Below are 18,715 nucleotides of genomic sequence, written 5' to 3'. Positions count from 1 at the left end.
GGAGGACCCGGGGCTAGAGGGCGCAGCTCTCTCCCGGCTCGCGCCTCGGCTCCCGGAAGAGCAGCTCTGTCCGCCGTCCGGCTGCGCTCGCCTCCTCCTTTCCGCTTCCGGTGTACCCTACAGCCATGGCTGCCGCCGTCGCTGCTGCCGGTGCAGGGGAACCTCAGTCCCCGGACGAATTGCTCCCAAAAGGCGACGCGGAGAAGACTGAGGAGGAGCTGGAGGAGGACGACGACGACGAGGTACTAGGGACTCGCGGGGTGCGGGGCGGGAAGCGGTCCCGCTTGTTGGTGTGGGATCCGCGTGGTACGGGATCCGAGCGAAGCTGCTTTCCTGGGAGGCGGGGTTAGGGGCCCCTGTGGGCCCGGGGGTGCCCTAGCTCCAGTGGGCTCCACGGCTCCCAGCGCCGCAGCGGGGCCGGGAATGGATGCCGCTTTTTCTTGTAAGACCCGCGCCTCCTCCACCACAGCTAGATGAGACCCTGTCGGAGAGACTATGGGGCCTGACAGAGATGTTTCCGGAGAGGGTACGGTCTGCGGCGGGAGCCACTTTTGATCTCTCTCTCTTTGTGGCTCAGAAAATGTACAGGTAAGGAATGAGGCAAAGGCGTTGGGTACGTGCATGGGATGACCGCGGTGCTGTGAAGGAACACGGGATTTGGAAGCAGGAGACCTGGGTTGAGTGACCTTGGATTTGTACCCTAACCTTTCTGAGTCTCAGTTTCCTCTTCTGTAAAATGGGGATTCTTAACTGGCAGGGGCGTTGTGGGGGTTATTTCAGATTGTTGGAGATAATTAATAAGGAGCTTTGTAAGAACTAAGGAGAATGTTAAAACCGCCATCACTAAATGTTACAGCTACCACAGCTGCTCTTTCTGTCTCTGGTAGGAGTATGGTTCAATGAGTGGGTAGAATACGTTTACCAAAAACATTGGCATATTTAATGTGAGAGGTTTGGTTATTGGGTAGTTTTTCCCTGTTTTGTTTGTGTGTCTTCATGCTCTTTGAAGCATGAAGCTCTTTGAAAACCCTTTGGGGGTTTTCCTCTGCAGGTTTTCCAGGGCAGCCTTGTGGATTGGGACCACTTCCTTTATGATCCTGGTTCTTCCCGTTGTCTTTGAAACGGAGAAGTTGCAAATGGAGCAACAGCAGCAACTGCAGCAGCGGCAGGTGAGCCCGGAGCCTGGGCATTTTGCCAGGGGTGGAGACGCAAGGGATTTCTCTAATTGTCTTCCATGAAACCTTAGTCCCTGGTTTCATGGACGACAGTTTTTCCATGGATGGTGGGGGTAGGGGGGATGTTTTCCGGATGATTCAAGTGCATCACATTTATTGTGCACTGAATTTCTATTATTATTACGTTGTAATATATAACCAGATAACTCCATCATGTAGAATCAGCGGGAGCCCTAAGCTTGTTTTCCTGCAACTAGACAGTCTTATCTGGGGTTGATGGGAGACAGTGACAGATCATCAGGCATTAGATTCTCAAAAGGAGCATGCAACCCAGATCCCTCTCATACACTGTTCACAAGGGTTTGTGCTCCTATGCGAATCTAATCCTGCTGATCTGACAGGAAGCAGAGCTCAGGTGATTATGTGAGCAATGGGGAACAACTGTAAACACAGATGAAGCTTCTCTCACTTGCCTCTGCTCACCTCCTGCTGTTCACCTCCTGCTGTGTGGCCCGGCTCCTAACAGGCCATGGACCAGTGCCAGTCCATGGCCCAGGAATTGGGAACTCCTGGTCTCGAACCTGGGTTGACCAACAGTTAATGTGTGGTGGGGATTGTGATCGTGTCCATGCTCTTTCAGGTGCCTGACGGTGAGAATAACATCTTGGGGCCTGTATGATGCCTTACACCGTTCCTTTTCTTTTCCAGATACTTCTAGGGCCTAACACAGGGCTCTCAGGAGGAATGCCAGGGGCTCTACCTTCACTTCCTGGAAAGATCTAGATTGTTACTGCTCTTTGAGGTGTCTTGGTGGGAGAAATTTGAAATTCAGTAGTGTTTGAACTGCTGATTATTTGGATTTTTTTTTTTAAACTTTGGCACATTGATCTATCTAAACCTGGTGGAGAGAATTCTCCCCACATTGTCTCATGGAAAGACTCAACTTACAACTGTGCCCTCCATGCTATCCTGACTTGCTTCCGTCTTCACTCATACCAGAGTGCAGACACGCAGACGGTTATTCCAGCTCTGGCCACCCCACTCCTTTCACCAAATTGCTCCTAACTGGAAGATCTCACTTTCCCCTTGTGGGGTAGGAACCGATGCCACTGGGAGGGATGTGCCCCTGACTATTAACGACTGCTTTTTTTTTTTTTTTTTTTAAAGAATAGAGCTGTTGGGGAGGGACATGCACACAATGTGAAACATACAAAATGCATTACACCTGTAGTGTAAAGTGGCCACTATTAATTCCTGCGTATAAGAGGAGGGAGGCTGCAGCTTCAGCCACAGAATGGGGACTATGGAAGACAGGGCAGGGGCTGATTTTCTCTGCATATTTTGGCTGTTAGACCTGGGTGTGTGGGTTTAAAAAACCAGAAGTTAGTGCTCACTTTTTGTATTTAAATATTAAAAATGATTCCAACTGAAAGTGTCATCCATGTGCTTGTGAAAAGTACCTTGAAATGAGACCAGAGGGTCAGAGACACATACTGTCCCTCACATTTCCCCTCACCTAAACCAGCAGCACCTCCATCTTAGCACTCACCCCATAGACCCAAATTGTTTCCAAAATTGAAAAAAATCCTTTTTAGCCAAGTATTTCATAGCAGTCTTTACCCTGAATTTAGGCAGTCACTTAAGAGATCCATCAGCCTAAAATAAAGGATTGGGTCCATGTACTTCTTCAGTCTATAATGACACTGTAATTACAAAGCATTTGTAGAGAATAACATTTCTGCAGAATTGGGATTTTTTTTTTTTTTCCTCCTGAGACCTGGTCTCAATGGAACAAAGTGGTGTCATCTGGGTTCACTACAACCTCTATCTCCCAGGCTCAGGTGATCCTCCCAACTCAGCCTCCTGGGTAGCTAGGACTACAGGAACATGCCGCCACACTCAGCTAGTTTCTTGTATTTTTGGTAGAGTCAGGGTTTCACTATGTTTCCCAGGCTGGTCTTGGGAATGGTGGTCTAGCCATCCACCCACTTCTGGCATCTCAAAAGTGTTGGGATTACAGGTGTCAGCCACCACGCTCAGCCAGAGTAAGCCTTATATGTGAGTTATCAGATAGTCAACACTAGACAATTGAGGAGGTGGTATTCCCGTTTTACAGAAGAGACAGACACAGAAAGGTAATTGCTCAGGCTGCAAAGTAAGTGCTAGACCTGGATTCCAGTCCAGGCAGTCCAACTACAGAACGCTGCTGCTGTGCACTTAGGATGAAGCTGGGTCCAGGCCCTCTGTGCAGATATATGGTCTTTCACATGTTAACTAGGGAAAAATGTGAGTCCCCAGTGTGGTACAAACTTGCAGTTACCTGGATTCTTCACATTGTCAATTTTAATAAAATAGACTGAAAAATGTCTTGGGGACATCTTTTGAACCAAATCCCATTTCAGCAACGATTCTGTCTAGATTTCTCAGGTTAAAGATTTAATCAAAGCACGGTATATCTCTAAAAGATGATTTATGCTGGCAATGAATTCCTTTTAAAACAGGATCATACTAAAGTTTATTTTTCTTCCTTTGCACAATTAGAGAATTCAGGCAGACAAGACATACGGAGTTTTCCATTTTTAATATTTGGTTAAACAAAATACATCTTTTGTAAACAAACCCAGCACAAGGCCAACAACAAAAAGGAATAAAAGCAAGAAAAAAAAGCATAGGGTTGCCCCTTATTGGGCATCAGGGTCAGGCCTGCTCACTTCCTTGAAGGAAGTGGGGCTTTTTGCCCTTGGGCATCAGCATGGGTCCCTGTTCCTAAGCACCAGAATTGGATATGAACAGAGAAACCAGCCCTGAAATGTTTAAGCGTCTTTGCATATCCCATTGGCTCATGGACTCCAAGTGCATGGGGACTGTGAAGTGCCATTTGCACAGGGCCAAGTGGATTTGTGGAGAGGAGTTTCCTCCTCTTCCCAAGAAATGGCTTTACTATCTCTTGACAGTGCCAGTGGCCCCAAGGTCCTGCTTGTGACAATCAGCAAGGTTGGCTGTAACGTCTGGCTGGTGGTGGTTGGAATGTCATTGTGCAGGGCGGGAAGAGCTCCCTGTGGCGCCAAGCAGGTCTGCTGTAGAAAATGGTGCAGAAGAAACCGGCCAGTTGCTGAGAAGACACAATGAAGTAGCCACTTGGTGGCCTGTTACTCAGCATTAAAAAAAAAAAAAAAAACAGCCTTGCTGGATTGAAGATACATGTGCAGAAAAAGTGCTGGTGTAAACATGCACTCCAGTCACAGGGGGAGAACGCCTCAGCTTAACCCCGTTAAAGCTTGCTCAGGATCAACATGCAAGCCCCAGGCTGGCTTTGCTGCCAGAGAGAAGTCTGGCCAGTGGGGCAGCTCTCAGTACCTGCCAACACCATCGATCTGAGGGCCAGTGGGTCACCCCTGCCTGCCCACCTGCCTTGAGGCAACCACATCCAGTTTGGAGACACGTGTGTGGTATGATACTTATTTCTCTTTCGTTTTCCAAAGTTACAAGAGAAAATCGGCCTACAACTATTTCAAGAGGTAGGGGCAGGTTGAACTTCCACTGATATATAAAGAAAACGACAGGAAGATGGCAAACCCAGGTCTTGTTCCATCCACAATGCACGGAGCCACCCAACTTGGCACTATAGTGACAGCCTCCAAGCCTACAATGTCTACTGAATTCTGGCTGCTCCTACTCTGAGAAGCCTGTCTTCACAAAACTTTCCTCACCCAACTCTGCCCCAAATTAGTGGAATTTGATGTCAAAGGCAGACTTATTTTTTCCTGATTTTGCCAGCGTGACTGAACTGGGAAAACTGCTTTTTGGCTTCTCTTGTCCCAGAGCCTCCTGAATCGATGTCGTGAAGTGGCAGGGACAACACTGGAGAAAGCGAGCCACCGCATGGCCGTCCCAGTGTGGCTTTTGCCACATCCTGTTAGGTATCTATCTTACTCAGCTCACGCTAGAATATTAGTGTGGAATATTAGAGAACTTTTCATTATAAAACTCCACGTATGGCCATAAACCACCCTTACACCTCAGGAGAAGGGTTGGAAGCATGCTGGACCGCCGCCAGAGTTTTGGGACATGGTTTCCTGAGAGATCTTTATGCTCTGGCGTCTTCAAGCCAGTCCCATGGGGTTTGTGTGCGTTACCTTCAGACCCAGACAGGATGGAAAGTGGAGGCAGCATCTCTAGGTGAGTCTCAAGCAGCAGTGACAACTCAGCAGAACACCTGTGTCAAGTCCTCACAGAAAACGGAAAATAAGCTAGAATTCCCTCCCTGCTCTACTTTCTCCTCTGTCTCTTAAGCAAAACAAGGGTTTGTGACTGCTGGCCTTGAGTGCACAGAGCTCCTACCTTCCTTGCCCAGGAACAAAACACTGGGTAGTTCTTACAACAGTTCACATGTCTGTCCTATTGCACTGTCAGATCTGAAGGGGAAAACCCGATGAGACGTTTGGGGAAGCAGCAGGGGCAGACCCACTGCAGAGGCCACAGCACATCACGGACACTGAAGGGGCTGAGCTGAGAGGGAGGCTGGGCAGAACTGTGTTACACATCAGTCCTCCAACTCTGATGGGCCTCTACCTCTTCTGGTACCACCAGCAGGAGTTCACAGTTCTTTCCTCGTAAATGATGTTTTAGAAACTTCCTATGGAAAAAGGAATAGAGAAAATAAAATGCTAGTGAGTTGCAAATTCCAGTCTCAGGACTACAAAGTCACCAGAAACCTCACTATACCCTTGGCGGTCTTAAAAACATTCCTGTAGTCATCTGGTTTTGGAGATTTGATTACCTCTCCAGTCTGCTTAAAATCCCAACCTAAATTTTTGCTGATCCTTGTAGTTAGACTGCCAACAGTGGCTGGTTCTGTGACTAACAGTACCCAAAGTACTATAAAGGACTTATTTTTTTTGGAGACAGAGTTTTACTCTTATCTCCTGGACTGAAGGGCAATGGCATGATCTTGGCTCACTGCAACATCCTCACTGTGATTTTCCCGACTCAGCCTACTGAGTAGCTGGAATTACAGACAGGTGCCCAGCATCATGCCTGGCTAATTTTTGTATTTTTAGACAGGGTTTCACTATGTTGTCCAGGCTGGTCTCAACCTCCTGACCTCCTGATCCACCTGCCTTGGCCTCCCAAAGTGTTGGGATTACAAGCGTGAGCCACTATGCCCAGCCTCTAAAGGACTTTTACAAATGCTCTTTTTTGGTCCTAGGGAATTCAGTCATCCCTGGCCTGAGTGAATGTCTTCCTTTCTATGAACTTTCTATGGCAACTACACTGTCTCAGTTGTCTTCAATGGAGAGACCATTACAACGCCAGCCCGCCAGACCGGAAGGCCAGATCCCAGGCTGTGCGTCTTCCCTACCAAAAGGACTTAAAAGTACCGATGGACCGTCGAAGATTAAGGTCAGGTTTCAGCCTCTATGATTCTAAGGCAGGGAGAGAATCCAAGAACACAGGAATTTCACTGCCTTTGTCAAATAACCAGCGATGAGCTCCATGTCCCCAGCATAAGAAATGAAGGACCCCAGCAACTTGGCCACAACAGGTGCCGATTACCTGAGCTCGCTCTCGCCTCCAATCCACTCGGGCATCTTGAGTTTGGAGTCGAGGTTGTAGTAGGCCCCTCCCACCTCTCGGACACAGATCCAGTGCTGCCTTTTGAGGGGCAGCTTCAGTGGACCCCAGCATAGGCTGGAGGGCAGATTCATGATGAAGCCCATGACGTTAGTGAGGGCAATGACGCCGACATCCCTGCAGAGGAGAAATGGTGATAGGCTCTTAGGCAGCCCACTTCCTAAGGTTCTCTGGCTGTAATACCACAACTGGCCACCTCCCCACTCATGCTATGAGCCCAAGTACTAAAAGCTTATACCACAACCGTGCTGTTCTCCACCAAGTTAAGCCTGATTCAGATTACCTGCGCTTGTCCCACCAAACAGCTTCATAGCCTTTGGTTTGAAGTGCTGCCATAATGACATTCACATCGTAGTTGCCATTTCCCAGCATGCTCTTCTTGTGAGGTGTCACCATGGTGTTTGGAGACAACCTACCAATGTGAAAAGAGGAGGGCTGAGACGTGCTGGGTGGGCTAACCCCTCCTGGCCCTGCACTGCCAGGGATAGAAAGCACTTTACATCACTGCCCCTGAAGTTAGTTTCCTCACATGCAAGTGCAATGTCGCCAGCTTCGACCTAAGTATTTTGTAAGCATTCCATGAAGGAGCCTCAGTTATGAAATCCGCCGCCTATGGCCGCCTTTCTGCAGTCCTCCTCCTGATCTGATCTTCCTGCCTCATGCAAGCCTTTTTTTCAAATATTGGAAAATAGGATTCAATATTTTCATTTGCATGGATAGTAACTGCTGTCACTCCTGCTTTCTGTTTAAGGCCTGTAAACTTCGTAATCATTAATCATTAAATAGTCAAAGTACTGAGGTCTATGTTAAACTGGAATGCATGGCTCACCTAAGGCATTCTGTGTGTGTGTATGTGTAGTACATGAACAAATTTTTCTTAACACTGAAGAAAACATTTTGTGCCAGGAAAACAAAACTCAGCTGCAGCACTGGTTTGCCCACCCAGCTTGAAGCCATTTACTTCTGGGTTTCTTTAGCCAGTTTGTATTTCAAGACAAGGTCCATACTGAAGGCATTTCTAATCCTATTATTTTACTTTTATGAACTTGCTAAGCCAGGAGCTGAGGAAAGGCCATTTTGAAGGAAGGGTTCAAAGGGCATACCTTTGACCTTTGTGTGAAGGGGAGAAAGAGGAACGTGGTGAGTTCCTGAGGGCATCAAGTCTATGTTCAAGAGGTTACTAGATGCCATCTTCAGAAAAGAATCAAGACATTAGGCCAAGGATGTTAACCCTACAAAACTTAAGAAATCTTGTAAAGTGTTTGGTTTTTTTTTCCCTCTGAGATGAAGTCTCACGCTGTCACCCAGGCTGGCGTGCAAAGGAGCGATCCTGGCTCACTACAACCTCCGGAGGGCCTTTTCTTGGCCATCCAACCGTAAGTTTCTCCCAGTCACTACCTCACATCAACCTTTTGATTTAACTACAATCCTCCGTCACTAGCAGACGTGTTTCTCATTGGTCTGTTTTTCTACACTAGACTGACGGCAGGAGCGCTGACTATCCTATTAACTCATTGCTAGGGCCTAAAGAGTGCCTGGCACATAACAGACGCTCAAGGAATGTTTGCTGAAATGCTACGTGTTTATTTTTGTCATCCCATCTCTTTCCATGTAAACATTAGTAACTGACTCTTAAAAGGGCGTATATGCTCATCTCTGGGGCTAGCTAGCAGTGGCTCACACCTGTAATCCCAGCACTTTGGGAGGCCGAGGTGAGTGGATCACCTGAGGTTTGGAGTTCGAAACCAGCCTGACCAACATGGAGAAACCCTGTTTCTACTAAAAATGCAAAAAATTAGCCAGGCATAGTGGCGCATGCCTGTCATCCCAGCTACTTAGGAGGCTGAGGCAGGAGAATCACTTGGGCATGAGAGAAGGAGATTGTGGTGAGCGAAGACTGCGCCATTGTACTCCATCCTGGGCAACGAGAGCAAACTCTCTCAAAAAAAAAAAAAAAAAATTGCAATCAAACTTTATCTTGCTTGTAATAACTAACATTTATTGAAGACCTCTGTGCCAAGCACTAAAAGGTGCTTTAATTTGTATTTTATTTAATTTGCACAATAAACCTATGACGATATGAATCATTTCTATTGTATGGATTCATAAAACTGCATAAAACTGAGGTTTGGTGGTTTTAACTGACCTGCCCATGAGCACTTACAAGTGACAGAACTAGGATTCAAACCTGGATGCACTTGAATCCAAAGATATGCTTGCTGTTTTTTTGTTTATTTTTATTTTTTTACTGTGCCCTTCACCCCCATGCTTGCTGTTTTACAGCAAGGATCCAAGGATCAGAGTAGGAGAGGGTAGGGGCTTGAAAAAGGAGAGGCAAGCTAAGTCCCTGAGGACTGGGGTTGAAACATAGCTTAAAAAAACAAAGGTTTGGACGGGCGCAAGATTACAGATTACACTTGTAATCCCAGCACTTTGGGAGGCCAAGGCAGGCGGATCACCTGAGGTCAGGAGTTTGAGACCAGCCTGGCCAACATGATGAAACCCCGTCTCTACTAAAAATACAAAAATTAGCAGGGCGTAGTGGCAGGCACCTGTAATCCTAGCTACTTGGGAGGCTGAGGCATGAGAATCATTTGAACCCAGGAGGCGAGACTGCAGTGAGCTGAGATCACACCACTGCACTTCAGCCTGGGCGACAGAGCGAGACACTCTCTCAAAAAACAAACAAACAAAAAACAAAAAAGAGAACACATATGAAAGAAGGCCTAGCTCAAGATATAATTGGTTCCTTTCTCTTTACCAAATTTCTAATAGCTTCTCATTCCTTTCAGTGAAATCTCCGACCAGTACAAAAATGAAGGCTCCAACAAGGAAAATGCTGAGTCTTTCACCTCAGTCACTATCTAACTCCCCACCAAGCTCAGACCTAAGAGCAGCACTTCCCAAGGGTGCTCATGGAGATGCCAGTTCCATGCTCATTAACAGAGGATCTCAGAATACAGTAACAGCTGAATGAACCAAGTAGGTAAATGGGTTTCCTGCAGAATTCTTGGGAGTCCCTAACTTGCTAATTTTTACCTTGAGTCTCAAGAAAAGGGGGTCATAAAATATGCTTCAGTTCCCAAACACATTTGACGACACCTTTGTTTTTTTTCTTTTGTTAACAAGTGTTTGGCATTTTCTCATCACACCTTTGTTTTGAGGTACACCTCACAGGACTAGCGTTCCAATAATCTTTCTTCTCTGTCCTTCATCTTCTGTCTTGGATTCAAATTCATTCCTGTCTATTCCCACTCCACCTCCCTCCTAACCAGAGGCTCCTCACTTCACACCTGGACTTTTGAAACAGATTCCTAAATTGATCACCTTGCTTCCAAATGTTCCTTCCACCAATTCAGACTCTTTGTTCCTGCCACATTCACCAAGGCATCATCATTTCACTTCCCCTTGTATAGGAACTGACAATGATACCAACTGCCTATCTGGCCAGTTCTACACCCCCCAGCCCTACTTGGCCAGCTGTATCCCTCTCAGTAGGCTTAGTGCACGTTAGGCACCATGATCATATGGCCTTTATTCTATTTTTCTTTCTGTGTCACCTAGGCTGGATTACAGTGGTATGGTCAAAGCTCACTGTACCCCAAACTCCTGGGCTAAACTGATCCTCCTGTCTCACCCTCCCTCTTGAGCCACTGTGCCTGGCAGCCTCTATTCTTTTATCCTATTTCCGTTCCAAGCCAAATCCTACAGATTCTTCAAGTTCAACCTCACACCCTATTTTTTTCCATAGGATCTTCCCTGGATCCTCTGTGAAAAGGGAGGGAGTGAGGACCATACATATCTGAGTTCATTTCCAAGCACCATCAACCCTAACTATGAAATTTAATCTCCATGCCTATTACCTTGCCTGTAAAAATGGGAATGATTACTATTTCACAGGACTGTTGGAGAATTCAGTTATTTTATATGTTCAACCAAACACTAAATCCCTGGATGGCTCTTATATATATATATATATATATATATATATATATATATATATTTTTTTTTTTTTTTTTTTTTTTTTTTTTTGAGACGGAGTTTCGCTCTTGTTACCCAGGCTGGAGTGCAATGGCACAATCTCGGCTCACCGCAACCTCCGCCTCCTGGGTTCAAGCAATTCTCCTGCCTCAGCTTTTGTATTTTTAGTAGAGACGGGGTTTCACCATGATGACCAGGATGGTCTCGATCTCTCGACCTCGTGATCCACCCGCCTCGGCCTCCCAAAGTGCTGGGATTACAGGCTTGAGCCACCGCGCCCAGCTATTTATATATTTTTTTGAAATGGAGTTTCGCTCTTGTTACCCAGGTTGGAGTGCAATGGTGCGATTTTGGCTCACCGCAACCTCCGTCTCCTGGGTTCAAGCAATTCTCCTGCCTCAGCCTCCCGAGAAGCTGGGACTACAGGTGCGCGCCACCATGCCCAGCTAATTTTTGTATTTTTAGTAGAGACGGGGTTTCACCATGTTGACCAGGATGGTCTTGATCTATTGACCTCGTGATCCACCCGTCTTGGCCTCCCAAAGTGCTGGGATTACAGGCGTGAGCCACCGCGCCCGGCTGGCTCTTTACTTTATATCCCTCACAGGTAGGCACTGGCAACTCAATAAACGTTGGGCAATTTGATCACTACAGGAAACATTGAGAGTAGCTTCCATCTCATTCTAGAGGAATGGTCATTTGAATAAGTGGGGCCCACCCAGTGTACTCATCACACCAGCACTTGTTTTGACTTTAACAGTAATCAAGTGGCCACTGTGTTAGCTGCTTTTATGGGCTTGATCACTTCCAGCCATCTTGAGATACCGTAAATATGGAAGCTGAGGTGCAAAGGTTATGGTGACTTGCCTAGTCAGGCATAGCTGGTGAGTGGGAGGGCTAGGATTCAGCCTCTACCCTAAGACAATATGGAACAGTGCCCCGGATATTTCAACACACCAGTCCCACTGAGTTCCACGAGATCCTGTTGATTCCAGTGGCAAGTATTCTTCAGACTCCTTGGCAAACTCCTGGTCAGGACTGTCTTAATGATTTCCATAGAAATTCTGGGCTATAAAGTGAGCCTCTCACTTCTGTCATCACAGCCAGAGGTTAGAGCCCGGAGATGTGAAGTAATCCACAAGTGAGAAGATGGGCCCTAGTCCAGGTCTACCCTCCTGTCTGTGTCTTCAGGTAAGTCCCTGTTCCTCTCTTGTGATTTCCACTGTGTCTGACTATGGTGATGATTTTGGATATTAATGAAAAGGGAGATGAGAGACATTTCATCAAGATTCTTTTCCCCACCCTAATTCTTTCTTTCCTTATCAGATGTGAAGAGACGTGACATTAGAAAACACGGCTCAGAACTTCCTGATGTTTCTAAATCAGGCATGGGTCAAAGCACTAGGCACACATTAGTAATCTGTAGGTGTGAGCTATTATCACTATGTGTTTGCCTAGCCCTTGGACAACATAATTCAAGTCTCTAGAGGTTAATACCTAACAACTTTCCTCAGTTATCATCACCATGCTTTAAAATGTAGCCCCTTCCACCTGATCAGGAACTGTGTAATGGGGAGGCTGGAATACTCATCCTCTGTGGTAGACAATGCTAGTTTTTGCCTAGATTTTTTTTTTTTTTTTGATAGGATCTTGCTGTTTTACCCGAGGCTGGAGTGCAGTGGCATGAACATGGCTCACTGCAGACTCAACCGCCTGGGCTCAAGCCATCCTCCCACCTCAGCCTCCCAAGTAGCTGGACTACAGGTGTGAGCCCCCATGCTCAGCTAATTTTTGAATTTTTTGTAGAGATGGGAGTCTCACTATGTTACCCAAGCTGGTCTCAAACTCCTGGGCTGAAGCCATCCACCTGCCTTGGCCTCCCAAAGTGCTGGGATTACAGGCATGAGCCACAAGTCCAGCCCTGGTTAAATTTTAATATTAAATATCCTATTTAGGAGAGAAATGCATAGCTAGATGCAAGAATCTGATCACTGAAAAACCTGGATGATTCTAGTGAAAATGTGTTAGGCCTGAGGACTTTCAAAACAACCTAGCAAATCTGCCATCATATAATTTGATTTCTATGGCCCTTTTTTTCAAACCTTAGGCACATTTTTTTTCCTGTTTTTTTTTGAAAGACAGAGTCTCACTGTTGCCCAGGCTGGAGTGGTAAGATCTTGGCTCACTGTAACCTCTGCCTCCTGGGTTCAAATGATTCTCCTGCCTTAGTTTCCTGGGTAGCTGAGACTACAGGCATGCACCACTATGCCCAGTGAATTTTTCTATTTTTTAAGGCTGGATGTGGTGGCTCACGCCTGTAATCTCAGCACTTTGGGAGGCTGAGGTGGGCGGATCACCTGAGGTCAGGAGTTCGAGACTAGCCTCACCAATGTGGTGAAACCCCATCTTTCAAAAAAAAAAAAAAAAAAATTTTTTTTTTTCTATTTTTTAGTAAAGATGGAGTTTCACTATATGTTGGCCAGGCTGGTCTCAAACTCCTGACTTCAGGTGATCCACCCGCTCTGCCTCCCAGAGTGCCAGGGTTACAGGCATGAGCCACCACACCTGGCCCACATTCTTTATATGAAATGATGAGATCAAATTTCTGCATCTATAACATATACACTGATGACACCTGCCCAGTTTATCTTTTCTCCAACTTTACAGGTTGAAAACAGATCCTTTTACATAAATGCCCTCTTTTTCAAGATGTTACCACTATGTTGAAATCCTGGAACAAGCCTGACACACCTCACTCCACTCCTCCCTGCCCTCCTTGCCGCCATGTTGAGTCATTAGCTCAGCTCTGAGTTCCTATTCATTTCTACGCATGAATCATCTCATATCCACAACTATCTTGAAACTCCACCCTGCTTTTGTATTTGCTTCTTTTATCTGGCTAAAATTCAACTGCTAAGATGAACTTCCTCTCAGCAAATAGCGCTTATCAACATTTCCCTCCCATTTCTACCATTCACTAGCCACACTTCAAAACAGCATAGAATTATACCCACTAAGATCCACATTGATTATCTTTTCATTTTAATTGCTCAGAATGCCAGGGTTCTAACTTCACTTAAATCTAATTTCAAGGCCTGGTTAAAGTATAGCTCTGAGATGTGCTTTTCAGGGGCTGAGGCCTGTTCAACTTGTTTTCTTTATGGTGCCTTTGTAGTGCCTGGCACTCCACAGGCAGCTAGTCAATGTTTGTTTAAAAAATTCCATCTTCTCTCCCTCACCTCTTCTCTCTTTGCTTTTTCCTCTAGATTCCGTCCTCGCTTGTTTATTTTTTGTTCCTACCTACTCAATACATTCTTTCAATATAAAATACTCTATGCAGAATCCCACTTCTGGAGTGGGGACAGAATACATGCCCTTATGTGCTGGCTTGCCGGCACTTTTTTGATATTTACATTGCGATGCTAGAATCAAGGAGTGCAGTACAATTTGCTAAAGCTTTAAAAGGAATAGGACCTTGGTTCCATGCAGGTTTAGCAAACGTTTAACATTCTTTTATTCGGGAGAACACAGCTGAGAAACTCCTGTTATTATCCACACTTGACGAGCACACTCCAGAACTTCAGCACTGGCCCAACTCGGCAGCTGGAGGAACAGCTACTGATGGTGCAACTCTACAGGCCTTTCCAGTACTTGGGAAACAGGAGAGCAGTTAGTGGGGGCAGGTTCTAGAGTCACAAAGGGTGGGGCCAAATCCTGCCATCAATAGCTGTGAACTCCCTTGTGAGGACTGAGTTAACAAAAGTAAAGCACTGAGAATGATACTTTGTACTAAGTGTTCATGTGTGTTGGGGATCTCATCATTATTTCCACAGTCAGATCAGGGGCCAAATGCACAGAAGTGAAAATTTTTCTACCAGAGTGTGACTGGATATAGAGAATTTTGTTTCTGGAATTTATTTCCTAGCGGGTGAAACTGGGGAAATCCCTTCTACTGACTGCATCCTAGTTTCCTAAGATCATCACTGATAAGATTGTTGCAAGATTGTTCCTACAGATCACAAAGTATCAAAAAGTATCAAGCACAGTATCAAGTACTGAGTCCTTTCCACAAAGTATCAAAAAGTATCAAGTACTGAGTCCTTTCCTTCTCCCTAGTTTTACATTAGGAAATGATTTGCAAATATCTGGTTAGGAGCAGAGAAATACTAATGGCTGGTCAAAAGAAAGCAGTCCAATGTAGTGGATCCTCCTTTCAATTACATGATGTGATGATCTGAGACAAATGATCTTATCTCCCAGCACCCCAGGTCCTGCAGAGTCAACTCTACTTGCTGCCAGATTATGGCCATGACGCAAACAACGTATTTGCTCTGCTAAGGCATCACTCTGGTTACTACTGGCATTGGAAAATAATTACTCTCATTATAGTTTTGTCTGGATATGGGGATTAACATTCTTTTAAGCGTAGGCCTCTGGCTCTTTCAGGGCAAATGATCCCTACCTGTGTTTTTATAAATCACCCCAAATAGGTTGCTTCCAGCTGTAATTCTGGTCCCTATGTGGCAATAATTTCATTTACAAGCTAAGAGAGTAAGAAAAACGTCTTCTAGAAATGCCAATATGCACTGCTGAAAGAATGCTTGAGCTTTTCTGCAATGAGGACTGAGTGGGCCTAACCCTTTCTAGTTGGGGTCATCAGGCAACATCACCACCAGAGTTGCTATGGACCACAGACATGCTGTTGTGTTCATCAAGACATGACAGAAGTGATTCTCAAAACGTTTAATAAAGCAATTCTAGAAAATCAGAGCAAAGAGAAAAAAGCTGAAATCATTTTTTTTTCCCCCAAGACCTGTCGCCCAGGCTGGAGTACAGTGGTGGGATCTTGGTTCACTGCAACCTCCACCTCCTGGTGCAAGTGATTCTCCTGCCTCAGCCTCCCGAGTAGCTAGGGCTACGGGCATGCCCTACCACACCCAGCTAATTTTTGTATTTTTAGTAGAGACAGGGTTTCACCATGTTGGTCAGGCTGGTCTCAAACTCCTGAACTTAGGTGATTCTACCTGCTTTGGCCTCCCAAAGTGCTGGGATTACAGCCGTAAGCCATGGTGCTTGGCCAAAAGCTGAACTTCTATTAACCTGTGGAGTGTCATTTGTTCTAAGTGGGTAAGAAAGACCATCTAGAATAAAGGAAAAAGAGGAGGGGATCCAGAATCAGCTTCAAATTATAGCTTTACTATCTATTTAGAACATATTACCTCACCTTTCTGGCTGTTTATCAGTAAAATACAGGCAGTGAGATGACTGCTAGGAGGGCTACACAAAGCAATGTACGAAAAGCACCACTGCCAGCACCTGGCCTCATAGAAATGCTGAGCACTGTGTATACATCTTGCTTGTGGTACTCACCACATTCAACCTTTGATGACAGGTGACTGAATGTGTACGTATCTTGTCCCACTTCTAGATCGTAAACTCCTCGGCAGCAGAACTTTAGAGGCATTAAACATAGTGGTCAACAGCATACTTAAAAGAGTTCAACCCCAAGTCTTGTTACCTTGGGCAAAGTACTGAACTAAATGCTGTCTTCATCATTAAAATGGAAATAACTCCAGGTATTAACATGTCTTCCATGGGACTGCTGAGCAGATCACTCAAGAAAACACAGCAGAGGCTATGAGCACTGTGCTTAGCCCACAGTATGTGCCAGATAAATGGTAGTGATTATCTTTTCCTGTCGTGTGTCCCTTATACGTGCTAATACCTACAGATTTGAAGGTTGATGAAGCTGAGACATTACCCCACCCACAGAAATCCAGAAATATCAGTAAGTATCAAGATGCCAAGGAGAAGGGTCCCCTACCTCTGGAAAATCTCTTGCAGCGTATCCCGGGTGAAGGCATTGCTGTCCTGGAAGACGTTATTGAGGGCGTGGAGGGCACAAAGCTCCCTGCGCTGTTTCTCATGGTAGATTTGTGGGGGTGCTGCCTGGGGCAGCTCCAATGATTCAGATTTGGCCTTGTCTCCTTTCCATGGCACACAACTCATGTTTTTTCTTTTAGGTTCCAGAGATGGCTAAAAACACCCCACTCTTTCCCTCCAGAGGAAGAATGCAAGCTTCTCAGTCTTTTCAGGATTCCTGAGGTCCACCTTATTCTCTGGTGTCCATGATTTATGCTTTGTCACTGGGAGAAAAGATTGGAACCGAAAGGAAAAAAAAAAAAACAAAAAACACCTCTTCTCTCTTCTCAATAGAAAAATAACTTTTGGATTAGTTTTATTTTGCGACCACTGTCAAAGTGCAGAATTTAGAAAATAAAAAACATAAAATGTAAGACCTTGTTTCCCTTTCCCCACCCTTCCCTCCCACCCCCCTCTAAAAACCCCACTATTTTCTTGCTGTTTCCCTCTGCAAATGCCAGGCCTCAAAGCAGGAGGACCGAACACAATCGGTCACATCGCTCCTTTTCTTCCATTTCTTTCGAACCACGACGCCACTGATTCGGGAGACAAGGCCTGGGTGGCTGATAAAGCGCACGAGTCGAGCAGCTAGCGCGGGCCGGCGGGCGTGGGATCGCGGGCCGCGCGGGGGCCTCGGGGGCAGCTCTCCATCCCCTTGGGTGCGCTGGGGCCCGCAGGGCGCGGCTCCCTCGGAAAGCGCGGACTCTCTCCCTCTGGCCGCGGCCCTGCAGAGGAGACAACTCCGGTCAGCGGTGAGCGGGCGCGGGAAGTGCGCGGCGGGGCCGGCCCCTGCCGGAGGGAAGGTCCGCGCCGCGACGGCGAGGCCCGCGAGGGGTGGGGCCGTACAGTCCGCCTGGCGCTCCCAGGCTCCGGCCCGCCCGGCTCGCCGCCCCCACCACAACCTCCCGGCCCGTCACGTGAGCGCAGGCCCAGACGCCCTCCCGCCGCGCTCCCGGTTGCAGCCCAGCGCCGCGGGGACTGCTCGCCGCCCGCCGCCCCTCACCGCCGCCGGCCTCCACCTGGAGTGCGGGCCGCCAACTGGGCCGCGCGGGCGGGCGGGCGCGTGCACCTGAGCCCGACGTCAGCGGCCCCCTCCCGGCGCGTGCCCCGGAAACGCCCTCCCGCGCCGTCCCGCCCCGCCCCGCCGTGGCGTCACGGCTGACGTCATCGAAGCCGGCCTGCGAGCGACGGACGTTTGGCGAGTCCGGGCGCAGATGAGGGGTTGGGGTGTTGCAGGGGCCTTCAGTGTTGGGCCGCGGAGCTCGGCGGCGGCCGGCAGGGCTGGGGTCTGGCCGCTCGGCTCAGCGCCGTCCCGGGCGGGGCGGCGCGGCCTGAGGGAGTCCTGCCAGAACGCCCGCTTGCCCTTCTCCCGGGTGTGGGCGTTGTTCCGGGGCGGCAGTCAGGCCAGCCGCTACCGTCCGCGGCTCTCCGCACCCCTCCCGTCTCTGGGCCGGGCTCCTCGGCCGAGCGTTCTTGCTCCCTCTGCGTTGACCATTTCACGTGTGGCTAACGCGCTGCTCACCGGGGGGAGTTGGAAGCACTTGATTCGGTCGAGCGCAAATTGCCTTGTTTAGTGCGCCCGACCGCACCGTGTCCAGGGAGCGCTAAGGGTAGGTGCCTCGCTGGGAGTCACATTTCAAGTGCGAAGGAGAATCCTGTTGCAGTCCCTTGGTGTCGCATTTGGGTTCACTACACGCAAGCCACTGTCCTCTTGCCTTGGGGCTCCCCGCTCTTCTCACGGTGGCTTTCCTCTCTGCATAGACATCAGCGCGAGATATACCTAAGCGCATTGTGTGCGTTGTCGGGAAAAGGCGAACTACTTACAGTCTCACGTGGATTTCGTTATTTTTTTCTCTTTACCTACCCTTAGGGTGCGTGGTAGGCATCATTATCCACCTTAGTTTCCCTCCTTTTGGGTTTTTCATAAAACTGGAAAAACAGAAAGAAATCGCACTTCAAATTTAGTCTTCATTTTTTGGAGGCGGGGTCTCACTCTTGTCGCC

At 47.4% G+C, this 18,715-nt stretch overlaps 2 protein-coding genes across 2 annotated transcripts; one reads left to right on the top strand and one right to left on the bottom strand.

Moving 5' to 3' along the window:
• The first annotated feature begins 39 nt into the window (after positions 1-39).
• Positions 40-2,613, top strand: TOMM22 (translocase of outer mitochondrial membrane 22). Its single transcript, XM_003932865.4, has 4 exons — positions 40-242; positions 470-588; positions 1,052-1,169; positions 1,884-2,613. Exons 1-4 carry the CDS (start codon positions 126-128, stop codon positions 1,956-1,958), a joined length of 429 nt encoding a protein of 142 aa, XP_003932914.1. The 5' UTR covers positions 40-125; the 3' UTR covers positions 1,959-2,613.
• Positions 2,614-3,737: 1,124 nt separating this feature from the next.
• Positions 3,738-16,820, bottom strand: JOSD1 (Josephin domain containing 1). The gene is made up of 4 exons (XM_039462998.2): positions 16,615-16,820; positions 7,093-7,221; positions 6,732-6,926; positions 3,738-5,811 (listed from the first exon to the last, which is right to left on the bottom strand). Exons 1-4 carry the CDS (start codon positions 16,797-16,799, stop codon positions 5,712-5,714), a joined length of 609 nt encoding a protein of 202 aa, XP_039318932.1. The 5' UTR covers positions 16,800-16,820; the 3' UTR covers positions 3,738-5,711.
• Positions 16,821-18,715: the final 1,895 nt, after the last annotated feature.

This window comes from Saimiri boliviensis, chromosome 21 (assembly GCF_048565385.1).
Source record: "Saimiri boliviensis isolate mSaiBol1 chromosome 21, mSaiBol1.pri, whole genome shotgun sequence".
NCBI classification, from domain to species: domain Eukaryota; kingdom Metazoa; phylum Chordata; class Mammalia; order Primates; family Cebidae; genus Saimiri; species Saimiri boliviensis.
This window is presented reverse-complemented; position numbering and strand designations above follow the sequence as displayed.